General features: G+C 38.5%; 1 protein-coding gene across 1 annotated transcript in view; it reads left to right on the top strand.

Annotated features, from left to right (window-relative positions):
* The window catches only part of ADGRB3 (adhesion G protein-coupled receptor B3), a 492,392-nt gene that overhangs the window by 463,118 nt on the left and 13,232 nt on the right, over positions 1-16,042 (top strand). Inside the window, exons 25-27 of the mRNA XM_068399003.1 lie at positions 3,008-3,103; positions 4,513-4,552; positions 7,101-7,744. Of these exons, the coding sequence (XP_068255104.1) occupies positions 3,008-3,103; positions 4,513-4,552; positions 7,101-7,744 (780 nt within the window). The remainder of the gene's footprint in view (positions 1-3,007; positions 3,104-4,512; positions 4,553-7,100; positions 7,745-16,042) is intronic.

The following is a 16,042-nucleotide window of genomic DNA, read 5'->3' as shown; positions in this document are numbered from 1 at the left end:
CACTGAGTAAGACATAACAACTAGAAAAGAACCAAGTGATGTGTTGTGTCTATTTTTGCCCTCCATCAATTCAGGGTCTTTTGGAAAGACAAATCTTTCTACACTTCCGTTTCCTAACTTCTAAGATAAATATAATAGTTCTTAAGCATGAGACCTCTTATAGACCATTTGGAAATTAGGAAAGAAAAATGCAAAGAGTTAGGTATTATTGCTTTATATTGCATTCTTAGCCCAGAAAGCCTACTATTTTTTTCCCCTCTTCCTGCTTTTTAAATACCTAATTGGGCATTGGATGATGGTGAGGTGTGTGTCACAGAACAGAGATCTATAGAAGAGGTTAGTGCTGAAGCTTCTCCATCAGAGCAAAATTATTTGCCTGACCTGCTTGAACACGAGATGCTCTAAAGCTAAATTGAATCACACTGAGTAACTGAACGCTGGTGATGGGAGGAACCCACATGTATTTTCTTCTTTTGATGTGCTCTGCTGACTAGAGAGCATTTGGTTTAAATGCATTGTTGGCATCTAAAGCCCACATTTCTGTATTGCAGGAGAAAAATAAAGAGTGTATGAGTAGGGAGAGGGTAAGTTATAAAAGCCTGGAGTTGGTTACTGTTGCTAAGGAAACCACTTCCCTGGTATCCACACGTTCATCACATCTGTCTCTCCTGCTCTGCCTGGCTCTAAGAAAATCTTGTAAATTGATGTTAAAAGGGGGGAGGGGTGAACAAGATTATGTTTCAAAGTAAAATGTAAAGACAGCACAGTCTTTACAAGTTCAAACAAGCGGTTTAGAAAAATAAGCTAGTATTGAGAAAGTTCAACCTTTTTGTTTCTGACTTGTGTGAGGACACCTAGAAGTTGCAACATATGTCAGTATGATGGATACAGCTATATTTGACGTTCTGTTAACATGTTCAAAAAATATGCTGCTTGCACTTCAGAAACGTTATAAGAAACATGCACATTTAAGAGGATCCTAACATCAAGATTCACTGCTTTAACATAGAAGATAGTGAAAGTAGGACATGAGATTCTTGAGATCCCTGGAGCTATCTGAACTGGGGAAGCTTCATGAACACGAAGTCCCAAAACTAAGGAGGACCACTGCACAGAGTGAGAGATCACACAGTATTTTCTGAAGTGATAATGCTTTGGGGTCAAGCTTCATGAGACTTGAGATGAGATTCCGCACAGCTGGGGTTGCTTTGGAGGGAAGGATTTTTTATTTATTTTTTTTTTGTCAAACCACTGTGCCAGTTCTTATCCAAGAGCATAAAACTCTGAAATGTGACCTGACTTCAACACTGATAAAGCAAGAGAAGACTTGGATTAAATTTGCAACAAATGGGAGATGCCAAATTAAATTGTCAAACTCATAGAAAACCACAGCAAGTGTAGTGCCTAAAATCAGAATCTGAGCCGTGATACAGGTCAAGCACACTTTACATTACCTTATCACCTGTGGGAAATCTTGATGATTTGAAATCAATCCAAACTTTCCCACCTTGCTTCATTCCACTTTCTGCTCTATATTAGTCTTCTTCTACCTGCAACAGCCACTTATCAAGACTGCAGAGCACTCGTACCCATTTAATAGTTGAGCACTTTAAAATAATGCTTCCTAACTAAAAAAAATAAATAATTTTTTTCTATTTCATTTTCCCTTTTGTGAAAGCACTTGAACAGCTTGCAGTAGAATACAATGTTATTGAAAGGGGATGTCTTTTCATCAGCAATAATTAATGAATTATCCTCTTCTGCTCTTCACAAAATGTCCATGAGTAGAATACGATTTTGTGCCTTTTAATTATTCTGAATAAGACATCAAGTAGTTTCTACAGATAATAAATGGAATATAGATTTTTGTAGGCATTTCTTTGAGAGAATTTTCATGTTCAAACAAGATATGATACTAGTTTGTTTTGATTGGAGGTCACCCAACTAAGTTCCTGTTTTCCAAGTCACATCAGGTTGCTAATATGGATAGTTGCATTTCTGGAACCAAAATTCACATTTTAAAACTTTGCATTCCAAAAGTTGCCTTGCTGTCCTTACTTTGGTATGTGTGAGAAAGCAGCAAAATGTGTTTGCATTCTACTGTCAGCAAACAGGAACTGTATTTTTCTTTTGAATGTGTCTCTATGTTGAACCACATCTTTCTGACGAAAGTGTTGAGCAATAAAATTTCTTTAGACATACATTCTGCCCAAAATCAAAGTAAAAATAACCTTTCCTATGGAAAGATAATTCCTCAAATATGCTTGTGTTTTAGGGACAAGTCTTCAAATTTACTTTATGGATCATCTTAGTAAACAGTGATTTCTGAGAAGTTCCTCTTTTGTTTTAGTTTCGAGAAACTAGACTCTGTGCAAATAGTCTACTTTTCTTCTTCTTGGGCTTACGCTGAAGATATTTACCTGGTCTGAAGAGTTTTACTCCTAGAAGAGGTGCATGCGATTCCCTATACATGGTGTTAGAGCTTATGGTTGGAATCAGTAGCATCTTTCAAATTGACTTATTCTTTAAAGTATATTTAGGAGAGCACTATGTATCTGATTATAGTAACTGTTAAGAACTGTCTTTCAAGTATCTTACATTTATCAAGCAGAAGATACATTTTACATTGCAATGGTTAATAGTATATCTGTTAATCCTGCTATCAATCAGACCTGTACCAAACTGAATGAGAAGACAAAGCCAAATACTACCACCCAAAACAGATTTGGCTTGAGTACCAGATCATCACTGACTACTAGTTAGTTCTGTCCATAGGCAAATCTAATTCTGTGGTCTTGATGTGATAGACTGACAGACTGTGCAGCAGCCACAAAATATAGCAAATGTATGAAATGGCAGAAATAAACATTTATGTTTACTGCTTCTGATTTATTAAGTATGCTAAAGAAAAGTCATGCATTATATTCCATACAGTTTAATTTAATCTTTAATAGGAGTAGAGTATATGGCGTTGCACAAGAATCAGTATAAGATATTGTTTTCACAGGTTCAAGATGCATTCAGATGTCGACTGAGAAATTGCCAGGATCCAGTCAATGCAGATTCTTCAAGTTCATTTCCTAATGGACATGCTCAAATCATGGTTAGCTTTTATTTTTTTCTTTGACTCTTAATTTAGTGTTCATATCCAAAAGAAAAAACTTACATATGTGGCAAGTATGCACAGCTGAATTACTAGCACCATTTTCAAGTGTAAGTCTGTTTAGGTCATTATCTGCTTGCTTAAATCTCTTAGCAAGTTTTAAATTATTGGTGCGGTCATTTAGTGGAGCACAGTGAATTAGTGTCTTCTACCAGTGTTCTTTATGACAAAAGATTCTTATATAAGAAAATGAGAAAGCAATCTAATAACGTATCATGACTTTTTGTACTATTGGTGTAAAACGCACTGGTACATTTGAAAGTCTTCCCTTCAGGAGGCCTTGAAAAATGTTCCTCTCAAACTAATTCGGACAAGGAGAAAGTGCTAGATTTAATAGATTCTAGAGGGGGAATCTATTTAGTGGCTTGAATTAAGGAGATAGTGAATGGCTTAGTATGCCAATTTGGATTTATTAGTACTGTTAGGTAGTATATGAAGACAAAATATTGGTCCCTTCACTTTCAATGACAGTTTGTCATTGATTATAATGGCGACAGGATCAGGCCCTAAAAAAAATTTAGCCTAAAAAAATGCAAGGCTCAGCAAGAAGACGCCCTTCAAAAAATGATGAATCAAAATAAGAATCCAATGTTTGGACTTCACAAGCAAGAAGGAAGTCAGTTTTGCTAAACATTTTTCATGTAATAAACTTTTCTGTGGAACTAAAAACATAATTTAACATTACTTGAAATCTATAACTGGATAAGTAGTTTTGCTTAGCTGGGAAAAGTGTGCTTGGATTTTCAGCTGTTAAAATTCATTCTTAGCTCTTACAACTCATTTTTGCCCAATGAAATAAATAATAGTTGTTTTCAGGGAGTACAAACTTTACATGATTACATTAGTAGCAAGGATGGACAGAATGTTATATAACAAATAACCACTTCATAACAAATTAATGATGTTTCAGACAGGGTAGACTAATTGGATTACACTTATTCACAGTAATTTGTATTGCAGGGTATTTTCCATACTTCTGTTTATAAAATTACTATGAAAAGCTTCCTTAAAGTTGATCCTTCCATGACATGTAGAAGTTACTCTTCCATATACATAAAAAAAACTATACACTGTATCGTTTTATTAAAATTCTATACTCCCACCTATTTTATTTTATTTTTTCTGGTCAGGCAGCATACTTTGAAAACCACCCAGTTATACTTTAGGAAACTTTGTAAAGCTCTGCTGTTGTAAAACAATACACTTCACCTTCTCAGCAACAAGAAACCACTTTTAAGAGACTATGACTCTGTAAGTAGGACATTTTGGAAGCGCTAGTTGGCAAAAAGGTATTGTGGTTTAGTTTTCAATTAATAATAGTTGTCCTGTTTCGTTTTTTCTTGTTACAGACTGATTTTGAAAAGGATGTGGACATTGCTTGTCGGTCAGGTAAGAATACTGAGAGAGTATTTAGCCAACAAAAAGAGGTCTCGTATTAGGTCTTTGTGAAGTGAAAACCAGAAAAATATCAGAGTTTAATTGTTTCCAACACATATTTATAAATGTAAACAAAAAAGTGATGCCACTGTACAAATACATTTATTACATTTTCTTATAAAAGTTTTTTACTAGAATTCAGCAGTTGGGAAGCAGACAAAGGTATGGTTGTCTATTAGAAGGCAAATGGTTTTGGAAAGAAAGTCAGTCTTATGCACAAAATTTTCCTTGCCATAGTACACAAGCAAATGGGAAACAGTCATTTTGCTACAGAAAAAAAAAATTAGTGTATCTTAAAAGCTATGTATATGAAGGGTGCATCAATTGGTTTAGTTTTTAAAAAAGGTAAGTTTTTTAGGGCTCTAAGTGAAATCAACAGTAGTTTAAGCAACATGGTATCAGGAAAATGAAATTTTATTTAACCTTATTGGAACAAGTTGGTTTTTTTAAGACATTTCAGTAATGTGATCCTTAATGAGTCAGCTGTGTCTGTTTCCGCATATTAAAAATAACACATTTTAAACAATTCATTTGCAAACCTTGCTTAAATAAAGCACAGTGTAAAATAAATGACCCTTTAAACCCTATAGAAATTTTTAAACCTAGGAGATATTCCCAAAGGACAGTTTTTCTCTGGGAGGCAATCGTGCTTAGACACCCTTTGTTTTCAATGAAGAGAGAAAGAAAGAGAGAGAGGTTGTCCTCTCCACAGGGTGAGTCAGGGCAGAAGCCTGACTTAGCTGTTCTGCATCACCCACCTGAAGGACACTGTCTCTCTTCGCTGGCTATATGGGGGGCCAAGAAGGCTGATCTCATTAAGGTAAAGTTTGAGTTTCCAGTCACCCACCTTTAAAACCTGCCAGTTAATTTTCTTGCAATATGGTAATAGTTCTTCCATATAGATCAGTTTTAATATGCACATGTATTTTGAAGAGAGCAGGACAGTACATTGCAACACAAATGCGTGTCTGTCACCGTCCAATGCAGCTGAAAGTCCAGAATTTGTCCATGTAGCTCCAACTTCTTACCTTTGCCGGTATAGCTCTGCAGTACAGAGAGCCTTGTCAGGGGCATCCTTAAGGAGATGGACTTTGAATACAGTTATGAACAGGCTTTACTAGATAAACATTTAAACTCAATTTCTTTTAATGAAAGATTTAAGAATAGGCCACTGTTTGAAGTGTCTTAACAAGTGTGACTGGAAACAATGAAGCAGCCACACTGAAGTCGGGTATTTGTGCACTGTTGTTTAGGGGTAAATTGTTCTTTTAATAATGGAAAAATAAGAGGCAGTTTTGTGTGAGGTGGGAGAGTAGGCTACCTTATGAGCTGCCTGCTATGGAACATGGCAGTGAACTGACAGATACCAGGGGATCTGGGTCATCAGAGCCCTCAGGCTACCAGAAGCGATGTAAATGTGACACCTGAGATACTTCAAGTTGTCTTACTGTCTCAGTCCATGAGCTGCATTTTATTGCACAAACTGGCACTGGTGTGAATTAAAATATTTTCAACTGGGACAAGAAAATCCTTGCACCCAGCTGGAATAAATCCAGTAATTAATTAATTTAAATTTTTCTTTCTTACTATCTATCCTTTTTTCTTTCATTACAAATGTTGAATTATAGATTTATATTTAATTTTTAAGATCAATAATTGTGATTGAATATATGCTTTGCTTTTGAATGCATCCTTCAGTGCTCCTAGAAATTTTGTATTCTGTGACAGAATTATTATCTTTTACACGTGGAGCTTACTCCAACAAAAAATTGCTGGATGTTGTTGCAAGTTTGTCCAGGAAGGCTTAAACCTACATCAAAAGTGGATTATGACTGTTTTATGAGGCATGTTTATATTCTTTATAACCTTTTCAGATGCAGCAACACATGTCTTTCTGATGCCAATGGAACTTCTTCCCAATGTGATTACTTTTTTGTCACTTTTCCTTGAAAAAATAATTTAGCACAGAAGAGTTTTTAAAAGTCAGTGAAAATGAACATTAGGAGCTCAGGAACACATGTTCATAGTTATAATCCTATGGTAGGTCATTACAACGGATTGAATAAATGATTCTTCCTTACAATCTGTTTGACATTTTCTAGGAGGTTATGTGGAGTTAATAATGGTAGTACAGATGTCATAGTGCATTTTTTTTGGAAAACCCTTAATTGAGTTCCACGTGACAGGCTTTTGCTTAAGCTGTAGGTCACCTAAGATCTATGTAAGGCAGTAGGAATAAATGGAGTGTTTTTAATTTATATAAATAATTGAGGCTTATTCAGAGATCTGTGTCAGTTATACACAGTAGATTAAGAGATGTTGATTTTAAAAAAAACACCTTCCCAAAACTATATTTATATAATAAAAGTTATTAAATTGATAGAAAAACTGTTGAGAAGATGCACTGGTAAAGGGAGGGCTGCTAAATAAAGCCACAAGAAAAAGCAGTGTTAGGCAGACATGGTTTCATGTTGTGAGAATTCTGTTCTCTGACCCACAGTTCTGCATAAAGACATTGGACCTTGCAGAGCAGCTACTATAACAGGAACACTCTCTAGAATTTCATTAAACGATGAAGAGGAGGAGAAGGGACCAAACCCTGAAGGAATGAGCTATTCTACCTTGCCTGGAAACATCATCTCCAAAGTCATCATCCAGCAACCAACAGGTCTCCACATGCCTATGAGTATGAGTGAACTGGCCAATCAGTGCTTGAAAAAAGATAACAGTGAGTTGCGGAGGACTGTGTATTTATGCACTGATGATAATTTGAGAGGTGCAGATATGGACATAGTCCATCCTCAAGAACGGATGATAGAAAGCGACTATATAGTCATGCCCCGGGGCTCAGTAAATACCCAGCAATCACTGAAAGATGAGAGCAAAATGAATATAGGCATGGATACGTTGCCTCATGAAAGGCTGTTGCACTACAAAGTTAATCCAGAGTTCAATATGAATCCCTCTGTAATGGACCAATTTAATATCAATTTAGACCAGCATCTTCCCACCCAAGAACACATGCAGAGTTTACCATTTGAGCCTCGCACAGCAGTGAAGAATTTCATTGCCTCAGAGCTGGATGACAACGCGGGATTATCAAGAAGTGAAACTGGATCCACAATATCAATGAGCTCTTTAGAGGTCAGTGGTGCATAAACAAACTGCATGCTCTGTTGTTCTAATTATATGGTAAGACAATAAATTGTGGCTTGTGTCTAAGGGATGAAGCTAATGTTTTAATTCAGTATAAATTATTGTTTGGGATCATACACTGCTGTTCATATTTCTTTTATTATCAGAAGTGTTTGTACCTAGAAAACAAGATTAAAGTTTCAGAGTCAGTCTGTATGAAACTGTATAGTTCTGGAGATTTAACATTCCACACAACTGCAAAGGATTTCATGACCTACCAGGTAAAGACCACTGGAAAATATTGTGTTGCTGTGAGAAGAAAAACTACTCCTGCAAGATACAAGTGATAATCATTGACCCTACCTGCAAGTACATGCCGTTTAAAATGTTTGCCATTTTGTTGCTGACAGTCATATCTATTTCAGATATGACAGGTCTGATTCTGCTCTCACTAGTGTAAATCTTGGATTCTTCTATCCAATAGTTCACCATTTACTGATTTTGTTTTGTTTGCATGTGTATGCAGGCATTGGTACAACTGATGTGTGCAATAGGTACAGGTGGACTTTGTGTGGAGTATCCTAGATTCCAGTCAGATTGCAAAAGTGAATTGAAAAGCCTTTAAAAGGGATTCAGTCCATTACTGCAATCTGTCTATGGGATTTAAACATTATAAAAGTGAAAACTATTTACATCATTTCTTAAGACCTAAGTGTCAAAAACTGCCATTCCTATTGATCTTTCACTTATTCAAAACCAGCAGTGAGGTGTACTTGATTTCATACATGCATCTCTCTAAGAATTGGAAATACATTTCACCAGCATTTCAAATGTTATGAAATGCAGCATTTGGTGGGAAAGAAAAAGACAAGTGAGAAAAATATGGTACTTATTCTCTGAAAGAAGTACAGATGGAAAAAAATTCTACACTATGTGCAAACTTGAAGCCATTCGCTATTAGTCTAGAACGTCTGGACTCGTCTGTGTAGCGAAGCAGAGGCTTTTCCTGATTTTTCAACTGTGAGGCAGAACTGTAGCCCATACTTTGTAGAATAGGGGATAGTTATGGATATTTCTTTTAAAACGGAATTGAAGTTTTATGTTTGTATTATCTGGAGAATTTAGGCAGAAGATCAGAACTTAGTTTCTTTACAAAGCCTCTACAAGCTTTGAAAGTTAAATACTTTCCATGCTGTTGTCTGTGTGCTATCATGAGGTTTTACAAGATATAATTTAACTGAAAAAAATAATTGAAAAATGAATTGTGGGGCTTTGCAAGTAATCAAATAGTATCCACTTTTTGTTTGTTGTTGAAGTGAATATGTATAACCTTGGGACAAGGTTTCAAAATTATTTCTAAAAGATAGTGTAAGTGCTTGCCCACTGAATGCTCAGACAGACAGGCTCTTTTAAAGCAAGTTTGCATTGTTAAAGGAGTTACTGCCCTCTGCTCAGATATATTAGTTAATAGGTCTCAGGTGGCACACAGGAATTCTCTGATTTAATTCAACCCCAGAAGCAGGATAGCTGAAGTCACCTTCCAGTAGTATCCTCTTCTACTCATCTACAATACCCTCTTTCAGATACTTTTTGTCAGATATACTCAAATTCCCACTTCACTTCTCTGGAGAAATAGAAATGTCCCAAGACAGTCAGGGGAGGCCTCCTTTTGTGTCTTCTGCATAGTAGAGGGAGTTGGGTTCCTCCCCTGTTTTCCATTTTATGTTTCCAGGTGCTTTCTCTGGAATTAGCGTACTACTATTATTTTTATCATGTAATTATACACTAATTATCAATTACCATGTAAGTAAAATGCACTTAGGCAGTTGTGACCTGTGTTAACACAATTCTTCACTTTTAATTTTTAAATTTAAGGTCAGTAATTATTAAGAACATAATAATGGGAATATCTTATGCAGCGGTTAGAGAATTTATCGTCTGATCAGAATGCCTTAAGATGTCATGTGACCCGTTTTCAGCCAAGATTCAACCCAGCTTCTGATTTCAGAAGCGTAATTAAGAACCCACAAACACCTCTAGCCACAAAAATACTGCAGGCATAACTGTTTGCAACTGGACACAGTAAAATAAAATATATTGACATACATACAATAGTTCTTATTTGTCCACTCATTTTATGGAAAATGCTAGTCTTTGTGGCCATAAAACTGAACCAACAAAATTATAGGACACTTTGGAAGATGTAAACCCTAAGTTTTTTTACATCATGAAATAAAATTATTTCTTTGAAATTTTATTTCCATCTTACTAGTGAAACACTGGAGTACTGTGTTTCAAGGAACCAGTTTGCAGAAATATATGCATTAGCATTCAAAGAATTCAACATGTTTGGAAAATTTAGCTTTTGAGTAACATCTTTACCTTCCTAAGTTCATGAAATCAATTATTTTTTTCTATTTTGCACATTCCAAGAGATGATCAGCCCTTACATCATTATGCATCTATTCAAATAATTAAAAAGTGTATATAGAGATAAACAGCCAAAAAAACAAAGCTATTAAAATGGAAGGCTGAAATGTCAGGTCTTTTTCATGTTCTCTTTTATTTAGACTTTGTATTCATTATGATCACTGAAGATGGATGTTTTGGAACACTATAGTACCAGCACAAGAATGTATGTCCTGACTTAACTCTGCAGGGAGAATCCATCACCCCTACCATTAGATATCTCAATGTAGGCATTCCCCTTCTGGTAAGGAAAAAGAGATTTTTACATTTGGCTCCCCTTTAGGGTCAATGGAGAGAAATAGTCCCTTTTAGGCCACTTTTAGACATCTGCTCCAGGACAAAGTAAATCACATGCCCTCAGTGCAGTTCTCCCTCTTCCAATGCCATAGTGGAAGGCAGAATGAGTAGTTCAGATGTAAATATCAAAAATTTTGATGTCCTAAATTTAGTCAGATGAATCCTACAATGTGTCAGAAACTTTTGTCTAGTTTTTATATCTACATATTTTTTTCTCAAGAAAATGCTTAGTTGGGAACAATCAAATGTTTTATTATATATGGAAGAATTTCAGCTTTCACAAGATAGTCTGTGAATGCCATAATATTTTCATACAAGTGTTGCCCAAATAAGTATAAATTTAAGGATCTGCAGATTCCCAATGTGCAAGTCAGTGATTTTTTATTTTATTTGGTACGTACCCAACAGTACTCATGCGGTTATAGGCACAGGCAGACATATTAGTACATCACAGAGTTTCTTAGGAGGAGTAATTGAACATCTGGCTAATCTCCTGCACATCCCTTATATGCATGGATTAAAACTGGCTTTGCTACCTTGGCATCAAAGTGGCTTGGAGTGTGCTCCTTCAGTTCAAAGTGTTTTGATTTTAATGAAGAAAGCATTCTTGATGCACTCTTTTGGAATGGTTTTTGTTTTGAAAATGTAGACTTGGAGTGGTGAGCTCATTAAAATGAAATTACTTTGAGGTGAAGTAGTGCATTCCCAGCCACTTAGATGCAAGGAAAGGTTAGAAGGTTTAAATGCAGAGGAAGAAGCTGATCTCTGCAACATATCTCCAGGGTAAGTAATTATTTTATTTTTATTTAAAAAAAAATGCAAGAGAGAGTAGATATCTGCTGCCTGACTACGCGAGACTTGCATCGTTACCTTTGTGGAAGAAGAATGACAGGTTCTTTCAAGGGAACTATGGTTAGTGTAGTGTGAGCAGAAGTGGAAAAGAGCTGAAAGGAGACAAATACTTTTAACTATTATAAGAGGAAGGACATGCAAAGACAGGCAATACAAACATTTGTTAAAGGGAAAAAAGAGCATCTGCTTTATAAGAACAGGAAGGAAAGGACTTCCCAAACTGTTTGCCATATAAAGGACTGGAATTCTCTTTCCAGTCTCATATCTTCTTTCTTTATTTTTCTGTCTCAGTTTCTGCTATGAGATCTTTATATGGAGAAAGACATAAAGACCTCAGATGGGAAGCTGATTGTGTGACCAAAATAATCCTTCTGTATTCATTCATGAGAGCTCGTAATACATTCAAAGAAAGTCAGCTGCAGAGCTCCTTGGCCAGATCACTGATGTGGGACTTTGGGAAGAAAAACTGTTCCCGATGAGAAAAATAAAGGGATATGTTAAAGATAGTGAAGTGCAAAGAAAAAATAAAGGTATAGATAAAGAGGAAAGAAAAGAAAGACAAGCATGCCAAAAAAAGGAAAAGAAAGATGGCAGAAATGGAGAAGTATCTTAAAATGAAAGTGATGGAAAGAATGAAATAAAAGCATGAGGGGAGGAGCAAGGTCTAAAATAAAAAAAAAAGAACGGGAAAGGAGAGAAGAAATACACAGTTAAAACAGTCAGTCTTGTCAATAAAGTACCAGAGCATCGGGCAGAACAAAAGCAAAATGGTGTGAAGTCATTTTGTTTTATGATATGAGAAGTAAAAAAGGGGGAGAGAGAAAGAACAAAAGTAGAGAGACGAGCACCAGAGGAATTTCCTCTTTATCATGTTTCCACATTGCATTTATTTTCAGGCATTCTGTGTCTCAGATTTCTCTCCCTCCCATTCCTCATTTCATTCTTCAATAAGCTGTGGAGACAGTTCTTGCCAATTTTGTGACTTTTCAGTGAAATGAAGTCTAGCCCTATAAAAACCCTCTCTTGATTTCGCTTGAGTGAGTACGTCTCAGATTCCTCTGACTTCAGAAATTGTTGCAGCTTATTTTCAGGTTACCATACAGGAGTGGGGTTAGAATCAGGCAGAGCTGATTCTAGTAACTGAAGATGTAAAGAACCAAAATTTTAGTCCGTATTATGAAGTGTAGCATTTATTTCACACTTTATATTATAAGCAGCTCTCTTAACTACACATGATCCTTAAGAAACACATTTTCAATAGCTTGTCCATTTAAGAAATGCTTTCTTTCCCCTCAAAGCCTTCAGAAACACAAAACAAGTGGGTTTTGTTGATTGAGGAAATACATATGCAGGTTACCCTATAAAAAAAAGCGAGCAGCAAACCAGAATAATTTGCCAGAATATTTTTAAATTGCAATCTATGAAGTTACATTTGTGCTGTGTTGATGTGCTAAATTTGCTAGCATATTTTAAAGACTTGAAATTCCCACTTTAAAGAGCTAATCCACTTTTTCATGAAAATTTACCTGTTTTATGTCTAGCTCATGTTATGAACTAGTAGCCAACATAATCTTCTGTCCAGAAACTAAGGGGTTTTTTTTCAGTTATATACACATAAAAGGCATTTTAGATCAAAACTGTTTATCCGCATTCCACTTTTGTATTTCTGAGGGCCAAAAAAAGATTTTCCTTTCATTTTGTTCAGGCAAAAATCCTCCCAGACTAAGAACTTGTATGTCAAATCTTATCTCAGGGTGAATTATGATCTAGTGGCAATTATGATCTAGTGGCAATTACAGAGACTTGGTGGGATGCATCGCATGACTGGAATGTGATCATGGATGGCTATGTCCTGTTCAGGAAAGACAGGCCGCTAAGGAGAGGTGGTGGAGTTGCTCTTTATGTGAGTGAGCAGCTAGAATGTATTGAGTTCTGTCCAGAGGCGGATCAGGAGCGAGTTGAGAGTTTGTGGGTGCGAATTAAGGGGCAGGCTGGCAGGGGTGATACTGTTGTGGGTGTCTATTACAGGCCACCGGATCAGGATGAGGACGGTGATGAGGCCTTCTACAGGCAGCTGAGAGCAGTCTCGCAATTACAGGGCCTGGTTGTCATGGGGGATTTCAACTACCCTGATATTTGCTGGGAGGCCTACTCAGCCAGCCATCCCCAGTCCAGGAGGTTCCTCCAGTGCGTTGATGATAACTTTCTGATGCAAATGGTGGATGAGCCAACTAGGAGAGGAGCGCTGCTGGATCTTATCCTCACTAACAAGGAGGGTCTGGTTGAAGAGGTGAAGGTTGAGGGCAGCCTTGGTTGTAGTGACCATGAGATGGTAGAGTTCAGGATCTCATGTGGCAGGAACAGAATAGCTAGCAGAATCGCAACCCTGGACTTCAGGAGGGCCAACTTTGGCCTTTTCAAGCAATTGCTAGGGGAAATCCCATGGGACAGGGTACTAGAAGGTAAGGGGGCCCAAGATAGTTGGTTAGCATTCAAGGACTGCTTCTTCCGAGCTCAAGATCAGAGCATCCCAACAGGTAGGAAGTCAAGGAAGGGTACCAGGAGACCTGCATGGTTAAAGAGGGAACTGCTGGGCAAACTCAAGTGGAAGAAGAGGGTGTACAGATCATGGAAGGAGGGGCTGGCCACTTGGGAGGAATATAAGTCTGTTGTCAGAGGATGTAGGGAGGCAACTAGGAAAGCTAAGGCCTCCTTGGAATTAAACCTTGCAAGAGAGGTCAAGGACAACAGAAAGGGCTTCTTCAAATACATTGCAGGTAAAACCAACACTAGAGGCAATGTAGGCCCACTGATGAATGAGGTGGGGGTCCTGGAGACAGAGGATAAAAAGAAGGCGGAGTTACTGAATGCCTTCTTTGCCTCTGTCTATACTGCTGGAGGCTGTCCTGAGGAGCCCTGGACCCCTGAGGCCTCAGAAGAAGTGAGGATAGAGGAGGAATCTGTCTTGGTTGATGAGGGCTGGGTCAGGGACCAATTAAGCAACCTGGACGTCCATAAATCCATGGGCCCTGATGGGATGCACCCGCGGGTGCTGAGGGAGCTGGCGGAAGTCATTGCTAGGCCACTCTCCATCATCTTTGCTAAGTCGTGGGCAACGGGAGAGGTGCCTGAGGACTGGAGGAAAGCGAATGTCACTCCAGTCTTCAAGAAGGGCAAGAAGGAGGACCCGGGTAACTATAGACCGGTCAGCCTCACCTCCATCCCCAGAAAGGTGATGGAACAACTTGTTCTTGGTGCTGTCTCTAGGCACATCAAGGATAGGGGGATCATTAGGGGCACTCAGCATGGCTTCCCCAAGGGGAAGTCATGCTCAACCAACTTGATAGCCTTTTATGAGGATGTTACCCAGTGGATAGATGATGGTAAAGCTGTGGATGTGGTCTATCTCGATTTCAGTAAAGCGTTTGACACGTTCTCCCACAGCATCCTCGCAGCTAAACTGAGGAAGTGTGGTCTGGATGATCGGGTAGTGAGGTGGATTGTGAACTGGCTGAAGGAAAGAAGCCAGAGAGTGGTGATCAATGGGACAGAGTCCAGTTGGAGGTCTGTGTCTAGCGGAGTCCCTCAAGGGTTGGTTCTGGGACCAGTTCTATTCAATATATTCATTAATGACTTGGATGAGGGATTAGAGTGCACTGTCAGCAAGTTCGCTGATGACACAAAAATGGGAGGAGTGGCTGACGCGCCGGAAGGCTGCGCAGTCATTCATAGAGACCTGGACAGGCTGGAGAGTTGGGCGGGGAGAGATTTAATGAAATATAACAAGGGCAAGTGTAGAGTCCTGCATCTGGGCAAGAACAACCCCATGTACCAGTACAAGTTGGGGGCAGACCTGTTGGAGAGCAGCGTAGGGGAAAGGGACCTGGGGGTCCTAGTGGACAGCAGGATGACCATGAGCCAGCAGTGTGCCCTTGTGGCCAAGAAGGCCAATGGCATCCTGGGGTGTATTAGAAGGGGTGTGGTCAGCAGGTCAAGAGAGGTTCTCCTCCCCCTCTACTCTGCCCTGGTGAGGCCGCATCTGGAATATTGTGTCCAGTTCTGGGCCCCTCAGTTCAAGAAGGACGGGGAACTGCTAGAGAGAGTCCAGCGCAGAGCCACGAAGATGATTAAGGGAGTGGAACATCTCCCTTATGAGGAGAGGCTGAGGGAGCTGGGTCTCTTTAGCTTAGAGAAGAGGAGACTGAGGGGTGACCTCATTAATGTTTATAAATATGTAAAGGGCAAGTGTCATGAGGATGGAGCCAGGCTCTTCTCAGTGACATCCCTTGACAGGACAAGGGGCAATGGGTGCAAGCTGGAACACAGGAGGTTCCACTTAAATTTGAGGAAAAACTTCTTTACGGTGAGGGTGACTGAACACTGGAACAGGCTGCCCAGAGAGGTTGTGGAGTCTCCTTCTCTGGAGACATTCAAAACCCGCCTGGACGCGTTCCTGTGTGATATGGTCTAGGCAATCCTGCCCCGGCAGGGGGATTGGACTAGATGATCTTTCGAGGTCCCTTCCAATCCCTAACATTCTGTGATTCTGTGATTATAAACTGCTGATAATAAGGCTTTATATTAATGGAAGCATGGTTATAGCCCTCACTATAATACGGTATCTCTGGTTTCAATTATACTTTGCACAATGCAATATATCTTCAGGAGCATCTCATGTAATTAATCAGG

Source organism: Nyctibius grandis, chromosome 1 (assembly GCF_013368605.1).
Source record: "Nyctibius grandis isolate bNycGra1 chromosome 1, bNycGra1.pri, whole genome shotgun sequence".
Lineage (NCBI taxonomy): Eukaryota > Metazoa > Chordata > Aves > Nyctibiiformes > Nyctibiidae > Nyctibius > Nyctibius grandis.
Note: the sequence above shows the minus strand (reverse complement) of the source record. Positions and strands in the feature narration are given on the sequence as shown.